This window comes from Miniopterus natalensis, chromosome 11 (assembly GCF_054644295.1).
Source record: "Miniopterus natalensis isolate mMinNat1 chromosome 11, mMinNat1.hap1, whole genome shotgun sequence".
Lineage (NCBI taxonomy): Eukaryota > Metazoa > Chordata > Mammalia > Chiroptera > Miniopteridae > Miniopterus > Miniopterus natalensis.
Window position 1 is genome coordinate 73,866,310 of NC_142091.1, and position 17,482 is coordinate 73,883,791.

Sequence of the window (17,482 nt, forward strand, 5' to 3'; positions counted from 1 at the left end):
GAGGCCTCTGGTTCACACCCTCTGGTTTCACTGGCTTCAAGCCAGGTGTTTCTGCCCCTTCGGACAGTGACAAGTGTACAGTGACAAGTGCTTCACACTTAAGACCTCTTAGTATAGCCTCCCGACTGTGGGTGAGACCCGAGGGTGAGAGCAGGGGTGTGTGCTGATCCGAGGGGACCTAGTGTGGTTGTGGCTGTGGTGGGTTCCTGTGTGCCACGGTGGGCGGACGGAGGGGCGGAAGAGGCAGAGATGGGCGTCCCTGCCTACGTGTCCCTGAGGTTGGGTGGGTGGTGGCACCCGGGCCAGGTCTGACAGGCGGCCGGGCTCACCGAGACCCAGCCCCGCCCGAGGCCGCTGGCACGCGGCCCCGCCCCCGGCTCCGCCCCGCCGGCTTCGCGGGCTGGAGAGGGAGCCGCGGGCGAGGGATCGCAGGATGAGCGATCGGGGCCCGGGCAGTCGGCAGCGGACACGCCGCCTGAGCCCACCGGCCTGCGCCCCGCGGCCCCGCGGCCCCGGCCCCGGCCACGCCGCCAGCGTCCCCCGAGCCCTGCGGGCCATGCCCGGCCGGCCCTAAGCGCGGGCCGGGGGGGCGTCCCCTTGCGCCCGGGCCCCGCGCTGGCGCCCCCCGGGCCGCCGCCTGGGGCGGGGGCCATGGCGTTCACCTTCGCCGCGTTCTGCTACATGCTCACCCTGGTGCTGTGCGCCTCCCTCATCTTCTTTGTCATCTGGCACGTAAGGCCGGGCAGGGGCTGGGGCTGGGGGCTGGGTGGGGGCATGGGGCGCACGGAGCGGAAGGGGCCCCGGAGGATGGATGGTCTCAGGGCCCGGGGAAACTTGGAGACTCCTCTCCGCTCTCCCCTATCGTCTGGCTTCTGTTGGCCCCCATTAACACCCCCACCGTCGGCTTCCTTCGCAGGGAGGCCCCCCTTCCTCCACCACCCCCGCCTCTCTGTGGGTATGTCAGTCAGTCCCTGACCCCCTTCTCTTGCCCAAGCAGCCTTGGGATGTGGGGTGGAATTCTGGGGTTCTTGCTTCTTTATGCTCCTACCCCCCCACCACCATCCAGTTGCCCCCGTTTCCGTCCAGCAGTTTGTCTGTCTGCTCGCCCCCCCTTTGTGGGTTTTTCCAGCCAGAGTGATGGAGCTGGTTGCTATGGCAACTGCATCTGTTTACAGGACCCACAGATCGCAGAGCCCATTAACCCTTTCCCTTCCAACCCCCTCCCTGACCCAGCAGTGATTGGCTCTAAGCAGCCCCAGAGACCTGCCCCCCCCCCACCAGCTCACCTTGGGTTTCCCTACCCCTCCTGTGAGGGCTTCCCCCCACCAGGTTTCCTCCCCACTTTCCAGCTTCCCTCCTCTTCCCGCCCCCGCTTTCCCCTTTGTCTGGTGTTCTGTTCGATTCTCTCTGGCCCAGCCTCACACCTGGCCCTTGAGAATCTCCACTTCTCACTCCTTTACCCTCATTGCCCTCCTTAGAGAGGGTCCCTCTCCCCCTCTCTGGGGCCCTCTCAGTGGTGCCCCTGCCTGGCTCCCTTCCTCTCAATACCGAACTATCAGTCAGCCTTCAGCTCACTGGGGCCTTCAGCCCCCCTCACTGCCCTCTCTCCACCTCTGTCCCTCCTCGGCCCCCACTTGATCCCCTCCCACAGCTGACCCACCGCAGCCCGGGCCCACTCAAGTCGGCATCCTCTGCTGGCACTTCTAGTACACGCCTCCCCGATCTCTTCCCCCTCTGGGGGTCCCTTTACCTCCTTCAAGTCCTTCCCTGTTCCCCCTTCCTTCGTTCTTCTCACTTCCTCCCCATTGTCTCACCTGATTCTTTCCTGGTCTCCCCACTTTCTCTCTCCTTGCTTTTCCTGGGACCTGCTGCCTGCCTGCTCGGTGGTCCTCCCCGGCTCTTGACCAGTCTCTCCTTTGCCATCCCCTGCGGCCCCTGCTGCCTGTCTCTTACATCAGAACTCCATGGACTCAGACTGTCTCTCCTGTGTGAGGAGTGAGCCCCCCAGGCACCTTCACACACACTCCATCTCCAGCCCTCCCTCTCCCCGGCTTTGTCTTTCTCTCTCTCTGGGTCTCTCTGTTGCTTCATCTTTCCCCTCCCCCTTTCTCTGTTCTCTTTCCCTCCCTCCATTCCCCCTGGATCCATCTTGATCTCTCTGAGTCTCCTATTTCATCTGAGCCTTTGACCGTCCTATGGGGTAGGAGCAGGGGAGGGCTGGGGTCCTGAGGACTGGAAGGAACTGAGGCTGGGCACACAGAGCTAACCAGCTCCTGGGAGAAAGGCTCCTGGAATTCAAGAAACCCCTTGTGGGCCCCTCCCTATCCAGAGGCCTCCCACAGTCCCTATGTGAGGGGGGTCCCTGTCCTTAGTGGGTCCTCAGAGAAGTCCTCCATCCAACTAACTTGCATCCATGCTTCCTGAGAACCAGTTCTGGGCAGCTTTGGGGAGGCCAAGGGTAGTAAGATTCAGGCTTTGCCCTGTGGGGCTCCCAAGCTTGGAGAAAGGGCCCAAGCTTTCTCCACAAATATTTATTGAGCACCTACTATGTGTCAGACGTTGTATTGGCTCAGCTATCTAGCTGGGTGATCTTAGCAAGTCCCTCATTCTGAGTTTTGTTTCCTGGTTGGTAAAATGGGCTTGTAGTGTGTACGTTACAGTGCCCAGAGCAGGGCCTGCTCAAGGCGTAGGGTAGGGACAGGAGGTGTGGTCCTCAATCCAAATTGGTAAGAACTAGAACCTTCCAGGGCAGGACCCCAGACCTACCCTACACCCTGAGCCCAGGCCCAACTGGTCGCTAGGCAACCCTGATGGTGAGTGACGCGTGTCAGCTGTCACCCTGGGGGATTGTTTGTTCCAGGAGGCTGAGTCAGCGCCAGGCAGCCTAGGGGGTGGGAGGCGAGACACCCGCCTCCTGCTGGTGGTGCCAGCTCTGGGGCAGACAGACAGCACCCTTCCACTCCCTGCTGGACCCTGTTGCTGTGTCTGGCAGGCAGGTGGCTGCCCAGAGTCAATAGGGAGTTGGGGGTGCTGCTCCAGATGGTCCCATCTCCCTCCAGGAAGTCCATGTTCTCTCCCTCCCAACCATCTGGGGTCGGCTGCTAGGGCATGGCAAGGCTGCTGCTGAGGGGAAGGGACCCCAGAAGGCTCCTCTGCCAGCCTTCATCCCATGCCAGTTCCCCCAGGTCTGTCCCCTCAAACACCTGCTCCCCCCAAGTTCGCCATCCCAGTGAGGATACTGCCCCACCAGGTGCGCTAACACCCAAAAGCACCTTGGGCCCCTCTGCCTCCACTCCCTTGCTATTCAAGCCCTCTGGAGCCTGGCTTCTAAATAGCTCTGGAATCCATCCACACCTCTACATCCCCACTGCCACTCTCTTCACTCAGATCACCATCAAGGAAACACTCTTAACAGTCTCTTCATTGGTCTGAGTATGATAAAGTGGTTAAGGATTTTAACTCTAGAGTCTGAGTTAGAACCCTAGCTTGCCACCAACTAACTGTGTGGCCTTGGACTAGTCACTTAACTCTGTCTCAAGTTTCCTCATTTGTAAAACAGAAATGATAATACCTACATCAGGTTGTTGCAGGCATCAAATGAATTCAAAGACAGAAAGCCTGCTGGCATAGAGGAAGCATCATGTAGGTCTTGGCTGGAACTCCTAGCCAGTTTGTAATTCCTGCTCCATCAATTCTGCACCAACCTGACCACCCCACTCTGCTGCATCATACTCCTCAATGGCGCCCCATTACTTTCATGTTAAAGTCCAATCATCGGGCCCAGCCTCGCAAGGCACATGTGTGGCTCTACCGACCTCTCCAGCCCATCTTTCACTATTTTATTTCTTCCCATTCGCCTCACACTTTCATTCTAGCCCTGTGGAATCTGTAGCTTCCTGAATATTCTCTCAGCCCTCTGCCTTTGAACCTGCTGTTCCTGCTGAGACACTCCCTCCCATTTGTTCACCAAACACCTATTCAGTTCAGCTGGAACCCCACATCACCCCCTTACTGGGTCAGGCACCCACTTTAGGCTCTCCCTGTGCCCTGCAGCCCTGATCACCCTGGAATGTAGTCACAGTTCTCCCAAGCTCGGGGTTCTGCCCAGGCAGGGGCTGTGTCCCAGGCCTCTGGGCGTTTTGGATGGAGGCATCGCGGACATGGCCTGTATTGGGCATCACTAGGGCTCATTCCAGACTATTGTGTGACTTTGAGCCAGGCCCTGCCCCCCCCCCAGGCCTCAGTTTCTCCACCTTTGCAGCAAGCTCCATCTGGTATGGCCCCATGTATGAATTACTGACCCACAGAAGGATGGGTGGGGGACCATAAGTAGCTGCTCCAACCTTGACAGGCACACACCCCTCCCCTAGATCATAGCCTTTGACGAGCTGAGGACCGACTTCAAGAACCCCATCGACCAGGGGAACCCAGCGCGGGCAGTAAGTGATACATGTGCTGTGCCGAGGTGTGTCCGTCCGTCTGTCTTTCCATCTGTTGTGGGCTAAGGGGGGATGGGAAGACGGGGGGGTGTGGTGGGGGGAAGTGGACCAGCTGCCTTGCCCCTTCCTCTCTCTGTTCCCACCCCCAGAAAACACCTGGCGCGGGCTCAGGGCTCGGGTTGCTCCTGGTGGGGCAGCCGTTGCCAGGCTCTGTGCTGTTGCCGTGGTGACGCGGGTGAAGGTCCCTCCATGGTGACGGTTGCCATGGGGATGGTGCGGCTGCTTCCCTGCCAGCCGAACCTACAGAGACTGCTCTGGGGCCCTCTGGCGGCCATGCGCAGGGCGTCGCAGAAGCAGGGGAGGGTGGAAGGCCATCCCGACGCCTGCGCCTCCACCGCCCCTGTCCCCATCGCGGCTTTTTCCTCCCCCTACAGCGCGAGCGTTTAAAAAACATCGAACGTATCTGCTGCCTCCTGAGGAAGGTCAGTGTCAGGGTTGGGGCAGGAAGCTCCTAGCCCAACTCAGCCCCGCTTTCTGTGACCCTCCTCTGCAGCCTATTTGATCTGCCCTGCTACCTGGGAGGGAGTGGGCGGCTAGAGGCCCTTTCAGTTCCCAGAGGTCATGGCGGGCGGGCAGTTTCCAAAGCCCAGCTCCCCTCCATGCCCTTGAAGCTTGGGTTTGTCCTGGCACCTGGCCACTGACCTCTTACCCTCACTCTCCAGCTGGTGGTCCCAGAATATTCCATCCACGGCCTCTTCTGTCTGATGTTTCTGTGTGCAGCAGAGTGGGTGACCCTGGGCCTCAACATTCCCCTCCTCTTCTACCACCTCTGGAGGTGAGGGAAGCAGCTGCCTCAGGGAGGCTGAGATGGGGAGCAGGGGCAGGAGGGGGTGGGAGCCTGGATGGCGGGCACTCAGGCCCCTCCCTCGCCCCAGGTACTTCCATCGCCCTGCGGATGGCTCTGAGGTCATGTATGATGCAGTCTCCATCATGAACGCTGACATCCTCAACTACTGCCAGAAGGAGTCCTGGTGCAAACTCGCCTTCTACCTGCTCTCCTTCTTCTATTACCTGTACAGGTGAGGCCCTGCCCACAGCAGTCAGAAGTCAGGGAGGGATGCTCCAGGCACCATGCCTTCAATCCCAGGAATGGTTGGGCTCTAAGTTCCTGCCCTTTGCCCTTGAGGACTGAGAGCAACCCAGGGTGTGACAGGGTAGGCAGCCAGTTGCTGGGCCCGCTCAGGACTCGGCTTACTGCCTTGTCTTCCCACAGTATGGTTTATACACTGGTGAGTTTCTAAGGGGGCAGCCGGCCAGGGAGCGAGCCCAGAACGGACCGGACGCCTGTGCACCCCCAGCCCTGCTCCTCGGCCACAGAGGCCTCCGCCCTGGGGAGGGAAGGGGCACTGGTGCCCCCAGCCTCCTCTTCACCCCCCCAAACTGCTGCTGCGGGGACCTCCCGCCTTCAGAGCCCAATCCCCTTGGACTAGGGCTGGGCAGAGCTCTACATAGGGCAGGAGCTCCTCTGCCAGCCTGTGGGCATGGCAGACAGTCCTGGAAAGGGTAGAACCTCCGGCCTTGTCCATTTCAGGGGGGACCTTGGGCCCTGCCAAGGGGCAGGGCTTGACCCTGGAAGTTCTGGGCCACCTCCCTTGATCCCACTCTGAGGCTCCCCCTGCAGGTGGGGGGGTACCCACACCCAGAATGAGCAGGCTCAGCAGGGGGGCAGTCCCACCCTTAGTCTGCCCTCTCCCCTCCCCCAGACTCCTTCCTGTCCCCACTTGCTCCAACCCCAGCCCACCCTGTCTCTTGGACCTATTTTCTATGTTGCCTGGAGGAGTCCAGCACCCCCTCCCCGGCCATTTGTGACAAATAAGAATAAACTACTGCAAACACATGGGCCCCAATTCTGTTCCTGAAAGGCTTGAAGAGATGGTGCAAAGGGACTATATAAGGGACAGCCCTGAGCTAAACCTCCAGCACAGCTAGGTTCACCCCAGATAGATCAGAGGCCTTTGAGGTCTCCTTGGCAGCTGCCCCCTTCCATTGTCACTTTCCCAGACACAGACAAATAGCTGTCTTCTGGACAGTCCCAAACCTGTTCCCCGGGACACTGCAGAGGCCCAGAGGTACCAGCAACTCCCCCTCAGGCCCCAGAAACAAGGGTCAAACAAAATCAAAGAAATCAAATCTTCAATGTATGGAAAAGTCAGTGCCAGCAGGGGCCAGGGGTCACCGGACCAGGTGGAAGGTCAGCCAGTATATGATGAGGGGCTGGAAGGCTGCAGCTCCCAGAGTCAGGTAGAGCTGGAGACGCTGCCGAGCGGCCGGAGCCCCCATGCCATCAGGGCCCAGGGCTGCTGTTCGCAAAGAACGTGCCTGGAAGAAAGCAGAGCTGAAGCTGAGTGGAAGAGGGGGTGGGGGGAGGACTCATCCCCAGCTCTGACCTGGGGAAGAGGGGCAGAGGCAGCCTAGACTCACAATGAAGTACATGAGTGCAGACGAAGTCCAGGCGAGTGCCACGTAGTAGCCATCACTGCCGAAGAGCAGCCCTGTGAGCACACTGAGGATCATCCTGCAGGGCCGGGAATGAGGAGAAGGCTGGAGACCCCCCCAAGGCTCCAGGCCTGAGACTGACCCCACCAGCCAGGGCCCAGAGCCCAGCATAGACTCCACCCACCACCACTCAGGACCTTTTACCCCTAGTTTGCCCCCACAGGGACCTAGACTCAGAATGAATCTGGAAGGCCCGAGACTCAGGTCAGGACCTAGATCTGAGGCCTCCTTCACCACCCGAGCTCGAGGTCCTTCTCCCCTGTGTTCCCAGGGTAACTGACTACATTCCCAACCTCCTGAACACTACTACACAGTTCCTGAAGAGACTGCTGGAAACAGCTGGGTCCTCTATAATAGAGGAGAGAGAGGCCGAGAGAGGGGCAGAGACACGTGCAGGGTCACTATTCCAGGATATGGCTATGCAGGCCAGGAACCCAGGGCCACAGAGCCCTCCCAAGGCCAGCCTCCCACCTGGCTCCCAGGTGCTCACCCGACATATTTGTAGCCGCTGTAGGCCAGCAGGTGGAAGGTGCTCAGGTCACTACGCACGGTGGCCAGGTAGACGCCCAGGAGCAGGGCTAGCACCTCCAGCACGACCCACACCAGTGCTGTGCTTGCACACAAACCCAGCACCTCTGGGGAGAACCTGTGGCCATGTGGGGGTGGGGCGGGGGAAATTGAGAACCAGCCATCCTGTGGCAGGGGTGAGACTGGGCTGGGAGTGGGTTTGGAACCTGGCACAGATCCTCTAGGATGCTGTGGAGAAGAACAGGAATGGGGAAGAGGTTGGCACTGACCTTTTCTGAATGCCCAGTGCCATCCCAGCCAGCAACACATAGGTGATGAAGGCCATTGCTGCCAAGAGCCAGAGAGATGCCATCAGCCTGGTTTCTTCAACCAGAGCCCCTCCCCAGCTAGGCATGCCAGGCCACTGACACCCCTATCTCCCCCTCATATTTCCTTCCCTGCATATCCCAACCTGGCCAACCTTCACATTCAGCCCCTCAATGCCCTGCCTGGAATGCCTTTCCCAGCTCAGCCCACTCCCCCTATGTAAATGCCAGCTGGTCTTTTTCTCAGGATCACCAAGCCACCTGCTACCCTGTCCCTGGCTAGGAAACTCACCAAAGTTTCCTGCTGCATCTCAGAAACTACATCACTGGTCAAGGCTATTGCTCATCCTAGGCCCACAAGCAGGGGCCAAACTGATCTTAGGAAAGACTATAGGGCCTAAGTGCAGGTTGGGTGGACTACCCAGGCTGTTCCTGGAGTCCAGGCCCTGAAGATCACCTCGCTGCAGCCAGAAATTCTGTCTGGGCATTGGTGCTAGCTACAGCTCTGGCCACCCTGCCAATGCAGAGCGCTTCACGTTTAACTGTTTTCACAAAAGCTCAGAGCCAGTGGGAGCTGGGCTTTCAGAGCTTTAACTCATCAGTCCTGTCCTCTAATCCCTTGAAGCACGGGAACTGATGTGCCCACCAGAGGGCAGTGTCTGGAGTCAAGAAACCAGCTCCACCACCTGTAAGTTGGTGACTTCAAAGATACTCAAATCTGAGCCTTGGCTTCTTCACCATGTAAAATGAGAATGGAGTTCCCAACTTACTCAGTGGTCCTGAGAGGGAAATGGAACGAAGGATGGAAGAAAAACCCATGTCCCTCCTGGGGCACCTGGGCTGGCTAGCTGCCCTCCCGGCAGCTCCTCTGAGGGCTGGCCTGGGCACTCACAGAACAGAGAGGAGTCAGCCACAGCAAAGTGTGGGCAGCCTGACTGTGCCATGTGAACGGGCAGTTTGGGAACTCAGAAGGGAAGGGATGTTTTAGCAGGCCTCGGGGGACAAGTACCAATGGTGATAACAGCTACTATTTACTGCACACTTCCTATGGGCCAGGTGCTGTGCTGAGTGCACGTCACCTCACGGCGTCTCCATAACAATCTTTTGCAGTAGGCACTGCTGTTATTTCTGTTTTACAGAAGAGCGAAAGCCAGCCTGAGGCCCCACAGCTAGAAGGTTCAGGGCCAGGTCTAAATCCAAGGCTCCAGGCTGGGAGGGACACAGTCCAAGTCAGGAGGGAAGAAGGTGTCAGAAGGTGTACCCTGAGGTCACTGAAGGCACACCAAGGAAGCTCCTTACTGGCCACCCTGCTGTCTACCTGGTGTCTAGTGACCACCACACACAAGCACCAAGAGCAGATGCTGAATCAACACATGAACCTCTCCTCATTGGTATCTCAAGTCCCTCCACATCCCTCAGCCCGGTCAAAGACTCACTGGGAATATAGAGGTCAGGGGCGTTGAGGTCTTGTCGCGGGGGCAGAGGGACATCACGATTGTACTGTACTTCCCAATTCTGGCAACGGCATTGGCAGCCAGGTCAGGAGGAAAACACAAGAAGAGAGGAAAGAAGGGGGTTGAGGTTGGAGGCCAGACTCTGGGACAGGATGAGAGGGGCAAGGGGGCCTGCCAGCTCACCTGGTGTGTGTAGGGGAAGACCAGTAGCCCTAGCTTCTTGGCCACATAGGTTGTGTCCACTGCGAAAAAATACTTGAGTTTGTTGACAGACACAAAACGGTGCAGCTAGAGGGGAGAGAGGAGAGGAGAGGAGGCTGTGGGCAAACTGCACCCCGAATCTCTGGGTGCTCTTCTGTGTGCTCCTTCCCTCAGGGCTGCTGTGAGGATTAGGTAGGATCCCTTGATGCCCCAGCCCTGGCCAGAAATCCTGCCACCCTTGCCCTGGGGGAGGGCCATACCTCCTTGTGCACCATGTCCTTCCCTTGGGATGCGATGGAACTGCCATAGGCCATAGCCACGTTGGCCACTGGGTCCCCAAGCAAGTGGTTGACATTGAAGGCCACGTCGACTCCTGGGGCTGGGTATCCCCCTGGCTGGCTGGAGTAACCACCGCTTGTGTCATCGAAGAGGGGAGGGGGATCCGGACCTGCCCGAGCCCTGTGCTTGGAGCCTGTGGGTTTGTAGGTACCAGAGTAGGTGACAGGAATACTAAGCATGAGCCCGAACCACCGTCCCTTCCCCAGGGGTCCTGTTAGACAAGTGCTAGATGTGGGCAAAGAGCGAGCTGAGGCAGTGCCTGGAAGTGGCTGCCCACCTGGGGGTTCCTGGGGGCCTTCTCAAGGGAAGTGATCTCTGAACTGAGCCTTGGAGAGAGAGAAGTTTGCTAGGTGGAGAAGACAACTGCAAGGCCACCCTCAAATGAACAAAGGTGGGAAAGACGACGGCTGGGTACCGGAAGACCCTGGGCAGTGGTCAGGGACCCTACCAGGGTCACGGCAGGGAAAGGAAGCTCTGGGGGCGGGCCCCGTTCGTGCCCCGGTCGGGCACGGGGATGCCAGCTGTGCTGTCACTGCCCGATCTCAGCACTGGGCCGAGAGGGCGAAGTCCGGGACACGTTGTCGAGTCGCGCTGGGCAGGAAGCCTAATGACACCCGCCACCCTGGGCAGCGGCCACGGACGCCCCTTTCCCTCAGGGCGAGCGGGCCGCGCCGCCGACCCTCCTCAGGTGGGCCGGGCCGCGCCCCGCCCGCCCCACGCACCGTGAGCTCCGTAGCCTGAGTGATAGGCCATGGCCGCGACGCTCGCTCTCCCGGAGGGCCCGCTGCGCCGCCTCGCGGGTGCGAATGCTAATGAGGCAGCTGCTCCGCTCTCTGGGCACCGACGGAGGTTACAGAGTAGCCGGACACGTCCCCGGGCTGTGCGACCGCAGCCGCCATGTCTGTAGCGTCATCCTGAGCCGCCTGCCATTGGCTCTTCGGTGGCGTCGGCTCGTCCCTTCCCTCTCCCAATTGGCTACTGCCAGTCCGTCGCCGAAGCGGATTCGGCAGCAGTCAACTTCCGGGAGGGGTGACGAGAGGAGCAATTCGAGGCTCTCTCGGATTGGATAGTGGACTTGCGGCTTCGGCTGGAGCAGCCAATAGATGAGTTAACGTAGAAGGGTGCCGAGAATTACTTCCGCGCCTGCGCAGTGGGCACTTGATGCTAGTCTTGCCACGACTACACCGGGCGGGCACCAGGCGTAGACAGGCTGCGGCTGGGGTCCGGGAAGGAAGCCTCACTCCCGGCACGTACTCCAGGAGGGAGTGGGGCGGTGGGGCTATGACCAACCCCCGCCCCGCCGCTCTCAATGCTCGCGTTCCTCCCCTGTGCCCCACACTCCCCCAAGTCCTGGCGTGGAGCCCAGGCTGCCTGGGAGGTGTTGGTAGGAGGCCGGGCCGGCCAGTGACAGCACAGCCTAGCGAGCCCCGGGACGCTGACTCCTCCCGCCTCCCACCCCTTTTTTCCACAGGGTGCTGTCCGTCGTCCGGTGCTGAAATGATCTACTGCCACTGACGCCATCCTGCAGACCCCGGGAGCCTGTTGCTGGAAGGTCCTGGGCCCTCGATCCACACAAACACCATTACACATATTGAAAAAAACTGAGGTCCAGAATCTCTGAGGTCCCAGAGGTTAGATGGTATAGTTGGGACAAGATCCTGACCAGGCCTGTCCCGTGGTCCAGCTGATTTGGGGGTAGAGATGTGCTGATCCACCTCGTGAAGCTGCAGTTGAAACACTTGAGTCATCACCGGCCCTGCGGTCATCTCGAAGTGAGACCCCCAAGCCTCATTCGTGATCCCGGGGGGCCACTTTCTCTCCACCCAGTTCCTGACCACGCTCACTCTCCCCGGAGACAGTCTTCAGGGGCCAATCTTCTCACAGACTTTCAGCCACCGCTTTCTAGAGAGCAAGATCAGGTCCTCTGTGACCTCCCTCTAGTTAGCTACCCAGTGTCCAGTTACACCAGGTGACCTTCCTGCTCTCCCAACTCAACCCACGTGGTCCAGTCTCACTGCCTTTGCCTCAAAGTCCCCTCCACCTGGGATGCCCTCCCCCTCACATCCACTTGTGCAAAGCTCGCCACCCTTTAAGAGTCTGTCCAACTTGTGCCTCTCAGAGAGACAAAGGGAACAGAGGCCTAACCTGGCTTGGGGTGGAGGCTGAAGGTCAAGTTCTAGGGTCCCTCTGGGTGCACCAGTTTGCCATGGACGCAACTTCCACAAGGACAGGGCCAGTGTCATTCTCCACTCCTACCCTTGTCCTCACAGTGCCAAGACACCTAATAAACATCTGTGCCAATAAATAAATAACAAATGGATCAAGCCCTGGGCCAGTCCTTTCCTCTCTCTACCATTTCAGTTAGCTCATCTTTAAATGGGTAGGGGTATTGAACTGAATGGCCTTTGAGTTGCCCTTTTGGGGGAAAAATCGCAAAACAAAACCCACCAGCATTGCAGCTCTCTATGTCCCACCCACTGTCTAGCTTGGGGGCTAGACCCAGATCCAGGGACAGGTGTGAAGGTCTGAGGCCCCTGAGGGCCAGGGAACAGCACTGGGGCCATGGGTACGGGGGAGGAGTACTCCCATGCAGGACAGGCCCCATCCCCCTATACCGAAGACGAATGTTTGTGCATTGATTGAATCTAGCACCTTTCCATCTCCATTGCTCAGCTGGGAAAACTGAGGTTGTGGATGGCGAGTGCCCACCCAAGGTCAAACAGCCTAGGGCCCTGGGTCTCCTGGCCGCCAGTCTGCCCGCTCTAAGTGGAATCCACAGCCTCCGTCCAGCTAATGAGGCTCTTCGCGTCTGTCTCGGCTGTAACTGCCTCTCCTAGGAGCGAGGCTGCCCGGGTGGGGCCTGGGTGGACCCGGCCTGGGCCTGCGCCTCGGCAGTGCCCACCCACCTTCGAGATTTTCCTTCCTCGCTTTTCAGCGGGGGAAGCGCAGGCCCCAGGGAGCAGCAGACTCGCCCAAGGTCGCAGGCGCAAGCGCGGCGGGGGGGACCCGGGCGTCGGCCCACCCGGCCCGGGCTTCGCGGCTGGGGCAGCGCCCGCGGTACCAGGCTCGGCCGGCGGCGCCGCGGGGGCCGCGGGGGCCGCGGGGGCGGGGTCAGCGGAGGGCGGGGCGCCGGGCCCCGAGGCCGCCTTCGCCGCCGCCGCGCTCCGCGAGCCGGGCGCACTCGGTCCGCGGCGCCGAGCGGAGCGGAAGCCCTGCGGGGCCGTGCGCAGCCCTCCGCGCTCGCCTATCATGCCCGGGGCCCGGGCCCGGGCCGCCCCAGCAGCCAGGACACCATGCCCGAGGGCGGCGGGGGCGACGGCGGGGAGGTGCCCGCGCTCATCTCGGACGGCGAGCCGCTGCGGGAGGAGGTACCGGCTCTGAGCGGTGGGGGCCGGAGCCGGGTCGGAGCGGGGGACGGGGGCGAGGGAACGGGCGAATCCCCGGGCCCGGGCTGAGGCGGGAAGCCCTGGAGCCCCTGCGGCCAATGACGTCATTGGGGCAGCCTGCGTCCTGCGAGGGGTCCGGGGGCCTAGGGACCCGCGTGGGTGCAGGGGTGCGGCAGCTGGGAAGGGATGTGGGGGGCGATCCCCGGCCTCTGCGTCCCCTGTTCCAGCTTCTCCCTTCTGTGACGTCAGCGCCTGGCCCCTCCAGCCCCAGTCCCGCAGCACTGCCCTCACCCCCAGGGGCCAGGGGTCAGGCCCCCAGCAGTCCTGGCCGCTCACGAGGTGCCAGGTGGAGCCTGCAATGCAGCAGCAATAGCAGGGACTTGGGGGGGGGGGGGTAGTGGAGGGAGGAGGGGAGAGAGGGAGGGAGGAGCCCTTTGGTACCCCTGCACCTCACCCAGCTGCGAGGCCCTAGGGCCCATCCTGCTGGCTGGGACCCCTAGGATGGCCCCCCTTCAGCTCTAGCTAGGTAGAGATCTGCAGGGGCGTGGGCCTAGTGTGGGTGTTGGGGTGATAAGTGGTGAGTGGGTCTGTGTGTGTGTTTGGGTGAATGCAGTGTGCCTGTAGGTGTGTGAACACTGGTACATACTCCCACACCTCGGGTGGGACACATGGGCCCTCCGGTCAGATGAGGGTCTGATGGGTCCCTTGGCTTGGGTAAAGTGGTCATGTGTGAGTGCATGCGAGTGTGTCTTGTCGTGGGTGGGTCTCTCCTGTCCAGACTGTAGGGTGTGGGTGTCAGACTGCAGTAGGGGTGGGGGTGGAGAATGTACACTGTGGTCAGGTGAGGGTCTCACGTGTCCCTGGGCTTCAGTGAATGTGTAATATGCATGTGCATGTGTGTGTCCCATGGCGGGCGTGGGTGTGTGCACGCGCATGTGCACCTGCGATCCATGTTATGGTGTGGGGATAGGGGGCTGTGCCCTGGGCACAGGCGAGGGCCTGGCGTGACTTGGATGAGCAGGCAGTGTACACGCCTGCGGTGAGGGGGCCTGTGACGACTGTGGGGAGGGGTGGGGGAGTGGCTGTGTGCATCTGACTGGCCCCGCAGGTCAGGGTGGCGGTGTGCACCTGTGCTGGGTGATGGAGGGGGAGGGCAGGCCCCTGGGCTGGGATGGGGGTGGTGCCTTTCCTCCTGGGTCTCTCAGGCCTGGTGGGTCTGGGGTGGGGGAGGTGGCCCACTAACCCCACCTTTGCTGTTTCCACCAGACCATCTCTCCCCCCCTTCCCCCCCTCCTACTTCCTCCCCTTTTCTCTCTCCATAGGCTCTTGGGGGATGAGTGGATGACAGGCTGGCATCCCTGCCAGGGAGGGTGGGCCAAACCCTCTGGGCCAGGCAGGCAGTGGACCCTGCTGCCCAGCAGCTGTGTCGCGCTCCCTCCTTCAGCACAGATGGGGAGTGGAGGCCGGCATTCCATCTGCTCCCCCCAGACTCACACCTCCCCCGTTCCCAGCTCTTCCTCTTTCTCACTTCCTTAAAAAACTCTCCCAAGTCTCCTGCTGTCCCTAGTGGAACCGAGGGACAGGAGGGAGTCTCAGGGTGACAGTAATAATATTTATTCTCATGGCCAGACCCTGTGCTGAGATCTTCACACATATGATCTTGTTGAATCCTCTCAACAACCCCAGTTTACAGATGAGGAAACTGAGGTCCAGAGAGGATGAGGGACCTGCCCAAGTCATACAGTAAGTGGTGGAGCCAGCACTGGATCCTGGGCAGTCGGGCTCCAGTGCCTATGCTCTTTACCCTTAGGACCCCTGCCACCCTGGCCTCCCGCACCACGAGGTCCAGGTTGAGGCCCAGAGAGGGCAGGGATATGACCAAGACCACACAGCAAGCCTGGGGCAGAGCTGGGACCAGAACTCAGTCTTCTCAATGGCCAGTTAGGGGGCTCTTCCTTCGCTTGGCAGAAATGGGTCTGTGCCCATGACTGAGAAATGACAGGGCACAGGGGACAGACTCAGGGCAGATAGGCCTAGGTTTGAATCCTGCAGCTCTGCTGTGAGTTGGCTAGAAGGGTGAGGCCGGAGAGTTATTCACCCTCTCAGAGCTCAGTTTCCTCATGTGTGGGGTGGCGAGCGCAGCGCCACCTCCTTCACTGGCTGAAGCGCAGTGGCCGGCACGGGTGACAGCCGGTCCTGATGTGCCTCCCTCTCCGCCCGCCCTGCAGCAGCGGCCCCTGAAACAGTCGCTGGGGAGCTCCCTGTGCCACGAGTCCCACTGGAAGTGCCTGCTCCTGACGCTGCTCATCCACTCCTGCGGCGCCGTGGTGGCCTGGTGCCGCCTGGCCACAGTGCCGCGGCTGGTCCTGGGGCCCGAGGCGGCCCTGGCGCGCGGCGCCGGCGCCCCGCCGCCCACCTACCCGGCCAGCCCCTGCTCGGATGGCTACCTGTACATCCCGCTGGCCTTCGTCTCCCTGCTCTACCTCCTCTACCTGGCCGAGTGCTGGCACTGCCACATGCGCTCCCGCCAGGCGCCGCGCACCGACGCGGGCACCGTGCTCGCGCTGATCCGCCGGCTGCAGCAGGCGCCGCCCTGCGTCTGGTGGAAGGCCACCAGCTACCACTACGTGCGGCGCACCCGCCAGATCACGCGCTACCGGAACGGCGACGCCTACACCACCACGCAGGTGTACCACGAGAGGGCCGACAGCCGCACGGCGCGCGGCGAGTTCGACTACTCCGCCCACGGCGTCCGCGACGTGTCCAAGGAGCTCGTGGGCCTGGCCGACCACGCGGCCACGCGGCTGCGCTTCACCAAGTGCTTCAGCTTCGGCAGCGCCGAGGCCGAGGCCTCGTACCTGACGCAGCGCGCGCGCTTCTTCGGCGCCAACGAGGGCCTGGACGACTACCTGGAGGCGCGCGAGGGCATGCACCTCAAGGACGTGGACTTCCGCGACTCGCTGCTGGTCTTCGCCGACCCGCGCCGCCCGCCCTGGTACGCCCGCGCCTGGGTCTTCTGGCTCGTGTCGGCCGCCACGCTGTCCTGGCCGCTGCGCGTGGTGGCCGCGCGCGGCACGGCGACCGTGCACTACCAGGTGGAGAAGCTGTTCGGCGCCAGCTCGCCCCCGCCCGGCGCCGTGCCCAGCGCGCCCCCGCTCTCCCGCGTGGCCACGGTGGACTTCACCGAGCTCGAGTGGCACATCTGCTCCAACCGGCAGCTGGTGCCCAGCTACTCCGAGGCGGTGGTCATGGGCGCCGGCTCGGGCGCCTACCTCCGCGGCTGCCAGCGCTGCCGCCGCTCGGTCAGCAGCAACTCGCTGCCGCCCGGCCGGCCCAGCGGGCCCCGCCTGCCCTTCAGCCGCAGCCGCCTCTCCCTGGGCGCCGGGGGCCGGGCCACACCCGGGGTCTTCCGGAGCCTGAGCGGGGGGCCGCTGGGGCGCCGTGGGGAGGACACGGAGCCCCTGGAGAGCCCGCCGTGCTACGAGGACGCCCTTTACTTCCCGGTGCTCATTGTCCACGGGGACAGCGGCTGCCAGGGGGACGGGCAGGGCGCCCTCTGAGGCCCACGCGGCCCCCCTCCCTCCACTCCGCCAAGGGCTGGGACGCCTGAGTGTCCCAAACAGGAGGGAACGCGGACCAGCGCACCCGCGGGCTGGTGGAGTCTTTAAACAGACCAAGGTGCAGCGACCCGTCACCTGGGGGCAAGTGGACACCGCGGAGGTTGAGTCTGTGAACCGCCCCAGCGTGGCTCCGGCCACCACCACCGTTTCACCCCCTGCATTGGCAGATGACCTGTCTCGGAGCCTCTCAGGCTGGGCAGGGGAGGAAGTTTCCAGAAAGCCTCCTGTGGGTCTTCCCTGCGCCGCTGAGGCCACACTGGGAGCCCTGGAGCAACCCAGAGCACAAATTGGTGGCTTGGGGCCAGGCCCCGCTGGGCTAACCTCCGCAAAGCTGAGAGCTGGTTATGGCCGCACCACGGCCTTGGCCCCGCTACCCACCCAAAGCCCCCATCCTGCCCCCTGACAGCGCCCTCTGCCCTCTGGCCTCTGCTTGGGCCAGTCCCTGGTCAGACTGCAGCTTGGCCCCTCTGCTGGGAGCCTGGTTCTTGGAGCACAGCCTTGCCCCACCCTCCCCCCCACTGTTTCCCCGGAGTACCCCTCGCCCCGCATCCAGCATACCCTGAAGCCCAAGGCTCCTCCTCAGGGCCCACCTTGATCCCACATCCCCTGGGCCCCGTTCCTGCCTCCCTGAAGTCCACGGCGGCCTCTGTCAGC

At 61.8% G+C, this 17,482-nt stretch overlaps 3 protein-coding genes across 5 annotated transcripts; 2 read left to right on the forward strand and 1 right to left on the reverse strand.

The window, feature by feature from the left end:
• The first annotated feature begins 619 nt into the window (after nt 1–619).
• CNIH2 (cornichon family AMPA receptor auxiliary protein 2) lies at nt 620–11,371 on the forward strand. Of its 2 annotated transcripts, none has more exons than XM_087822010.1 (6): nt 620–732; nt 4,371–4,439; nt 4,874–4,921; nt 5,162–5,274; nt 5,375–5,518; nt 11,294–11,371. In XM_087822010.1, exons 1-6 carry the CDS (start codon nt 652–654, stop codon nt 11,316–11,318), a joined length of 480 nt encoding a protein of 159 aa, XP_087678136.1. In that variant the 5' UTR covers nt 620–651; the 3' UTR covers nt 11,319–11,371. The 2 variants fall into 2 exon arrangements, with proteins under 2 accessions (XP_087678136.1, XP_087678135.1); XM_087822009.1 differs by lacking the exon at nt 11,294–11,371 and adding an exon at nt 5,713–6,339.
• Nucleotides 6,485–10,733, reverse strand: YIF1A (Yip1 interacting factor homolog A, membrane trafficking protein). Of its 2 annotated transcripts, XM_016208372.2 has the most exons (8): nt 10,545–10,733; nt 9,744–9,955; nt 9,466–9,570; nt 9,265–9,343; nt 7,793–7,850; nt 7,486–7,641; nt 6,921–7,014; nt 6,485–6,818 (listed from the first exon to the last, which is right to left on the reverse strand). In XM_016208372.2, exons 1-8 carry the CDS (start codon nt 10,573–10,575, stop codon nt 6,672–6,674), a joined length of 882 nt encoding a protein of 293 aa, XP_016063858.1. In that variant the 5' UTR covers nt 10,576–10,733; the 3' UTR covers nt 6,485–6,671. The 2 variants fall into 2 exon arrangements, with proteins under 2 accessions (XP_016063858.1, XP_016063859.1); XM_016208373.2 differs by lacking the exon at nt 7,486–7,641.
• A 1,744-nt stretch (nt 11,372–13,115) lies between the features above and the next one.
• On the forward strand, nt 13,116–17,003 carry TMEM151A (transmembrane protein 151A). Its single transcript, XM_087822008.1, has 2 exons — nt 13,116–13,190; nt 15,437–17,003. The coding sequence occupies exons 1-2, from the start codon at nt 13,116–13,118 to the stop codon at nt 16,766–16,768; spliced, it is 1,407 nt and encodes a 468-aa protein (XP_087678134.1). The 3' UTR covers nt 16,769–17,003.
• The last annotated feature ends 479 nt before the right edge of the window (nt 17,004–17,482 follow it).

Coding starts and splice junctions, on each gene's coding strand:
- CNIH2 (XM_087822009.1), top strand. CDS start 652: ATGGCGTTCACCTTCGCCGCGTTCTGCTACATGCTCACCCTGGTGCTG. Junction 4,440..4,873: donor AGGGGAACCCAGCGCGGGCA/GTAAGTGATACA, acceptor CTCCCCCTACAG/CGCGAGCGTTTAAAAAACAT. Junction 5,519..5,712: donor TTCTTCTATTACCTGTACAG/GTGAGGCCCTGC, acceptor GTCTTCCCACAG/TATGGTTTATACACTGGTGA.
- YIF1A (XM_016208372.2), bottom strand. CDS start 10,575: ATGGCCTATCACTCAGGCTACGGAGCTCACG. Junction 9,956..10,544: donor CTCAGGCTACGGAGCTCACG/GTGCGTGGGGCG, acceptor ACAAACCCACAG/GCTCCAAGCACAGGGCTCGG. Junction 6,819..6,920: donor CTGCACTCATGTACTTCATT/GTGAGTCTAGGC, acceptor GCTTTCTTCCAG/GCACGTTCTTTGCGAACAGC.
- TMEM151A (XM_087822008.1), top strand. CDS start 13,116: ATGCCCGAGGGCGGCGGGGGCGACGGCGGGGAGGTGCCCGCGCTCATC. Junction 13,191..15,436: donor GCGAGCCGCTGCGGGAGGAG/GTACCGGCTCTG, acceptor CCCGCCCTGCAG/CAGCGGCCCCTGAAACAGTC.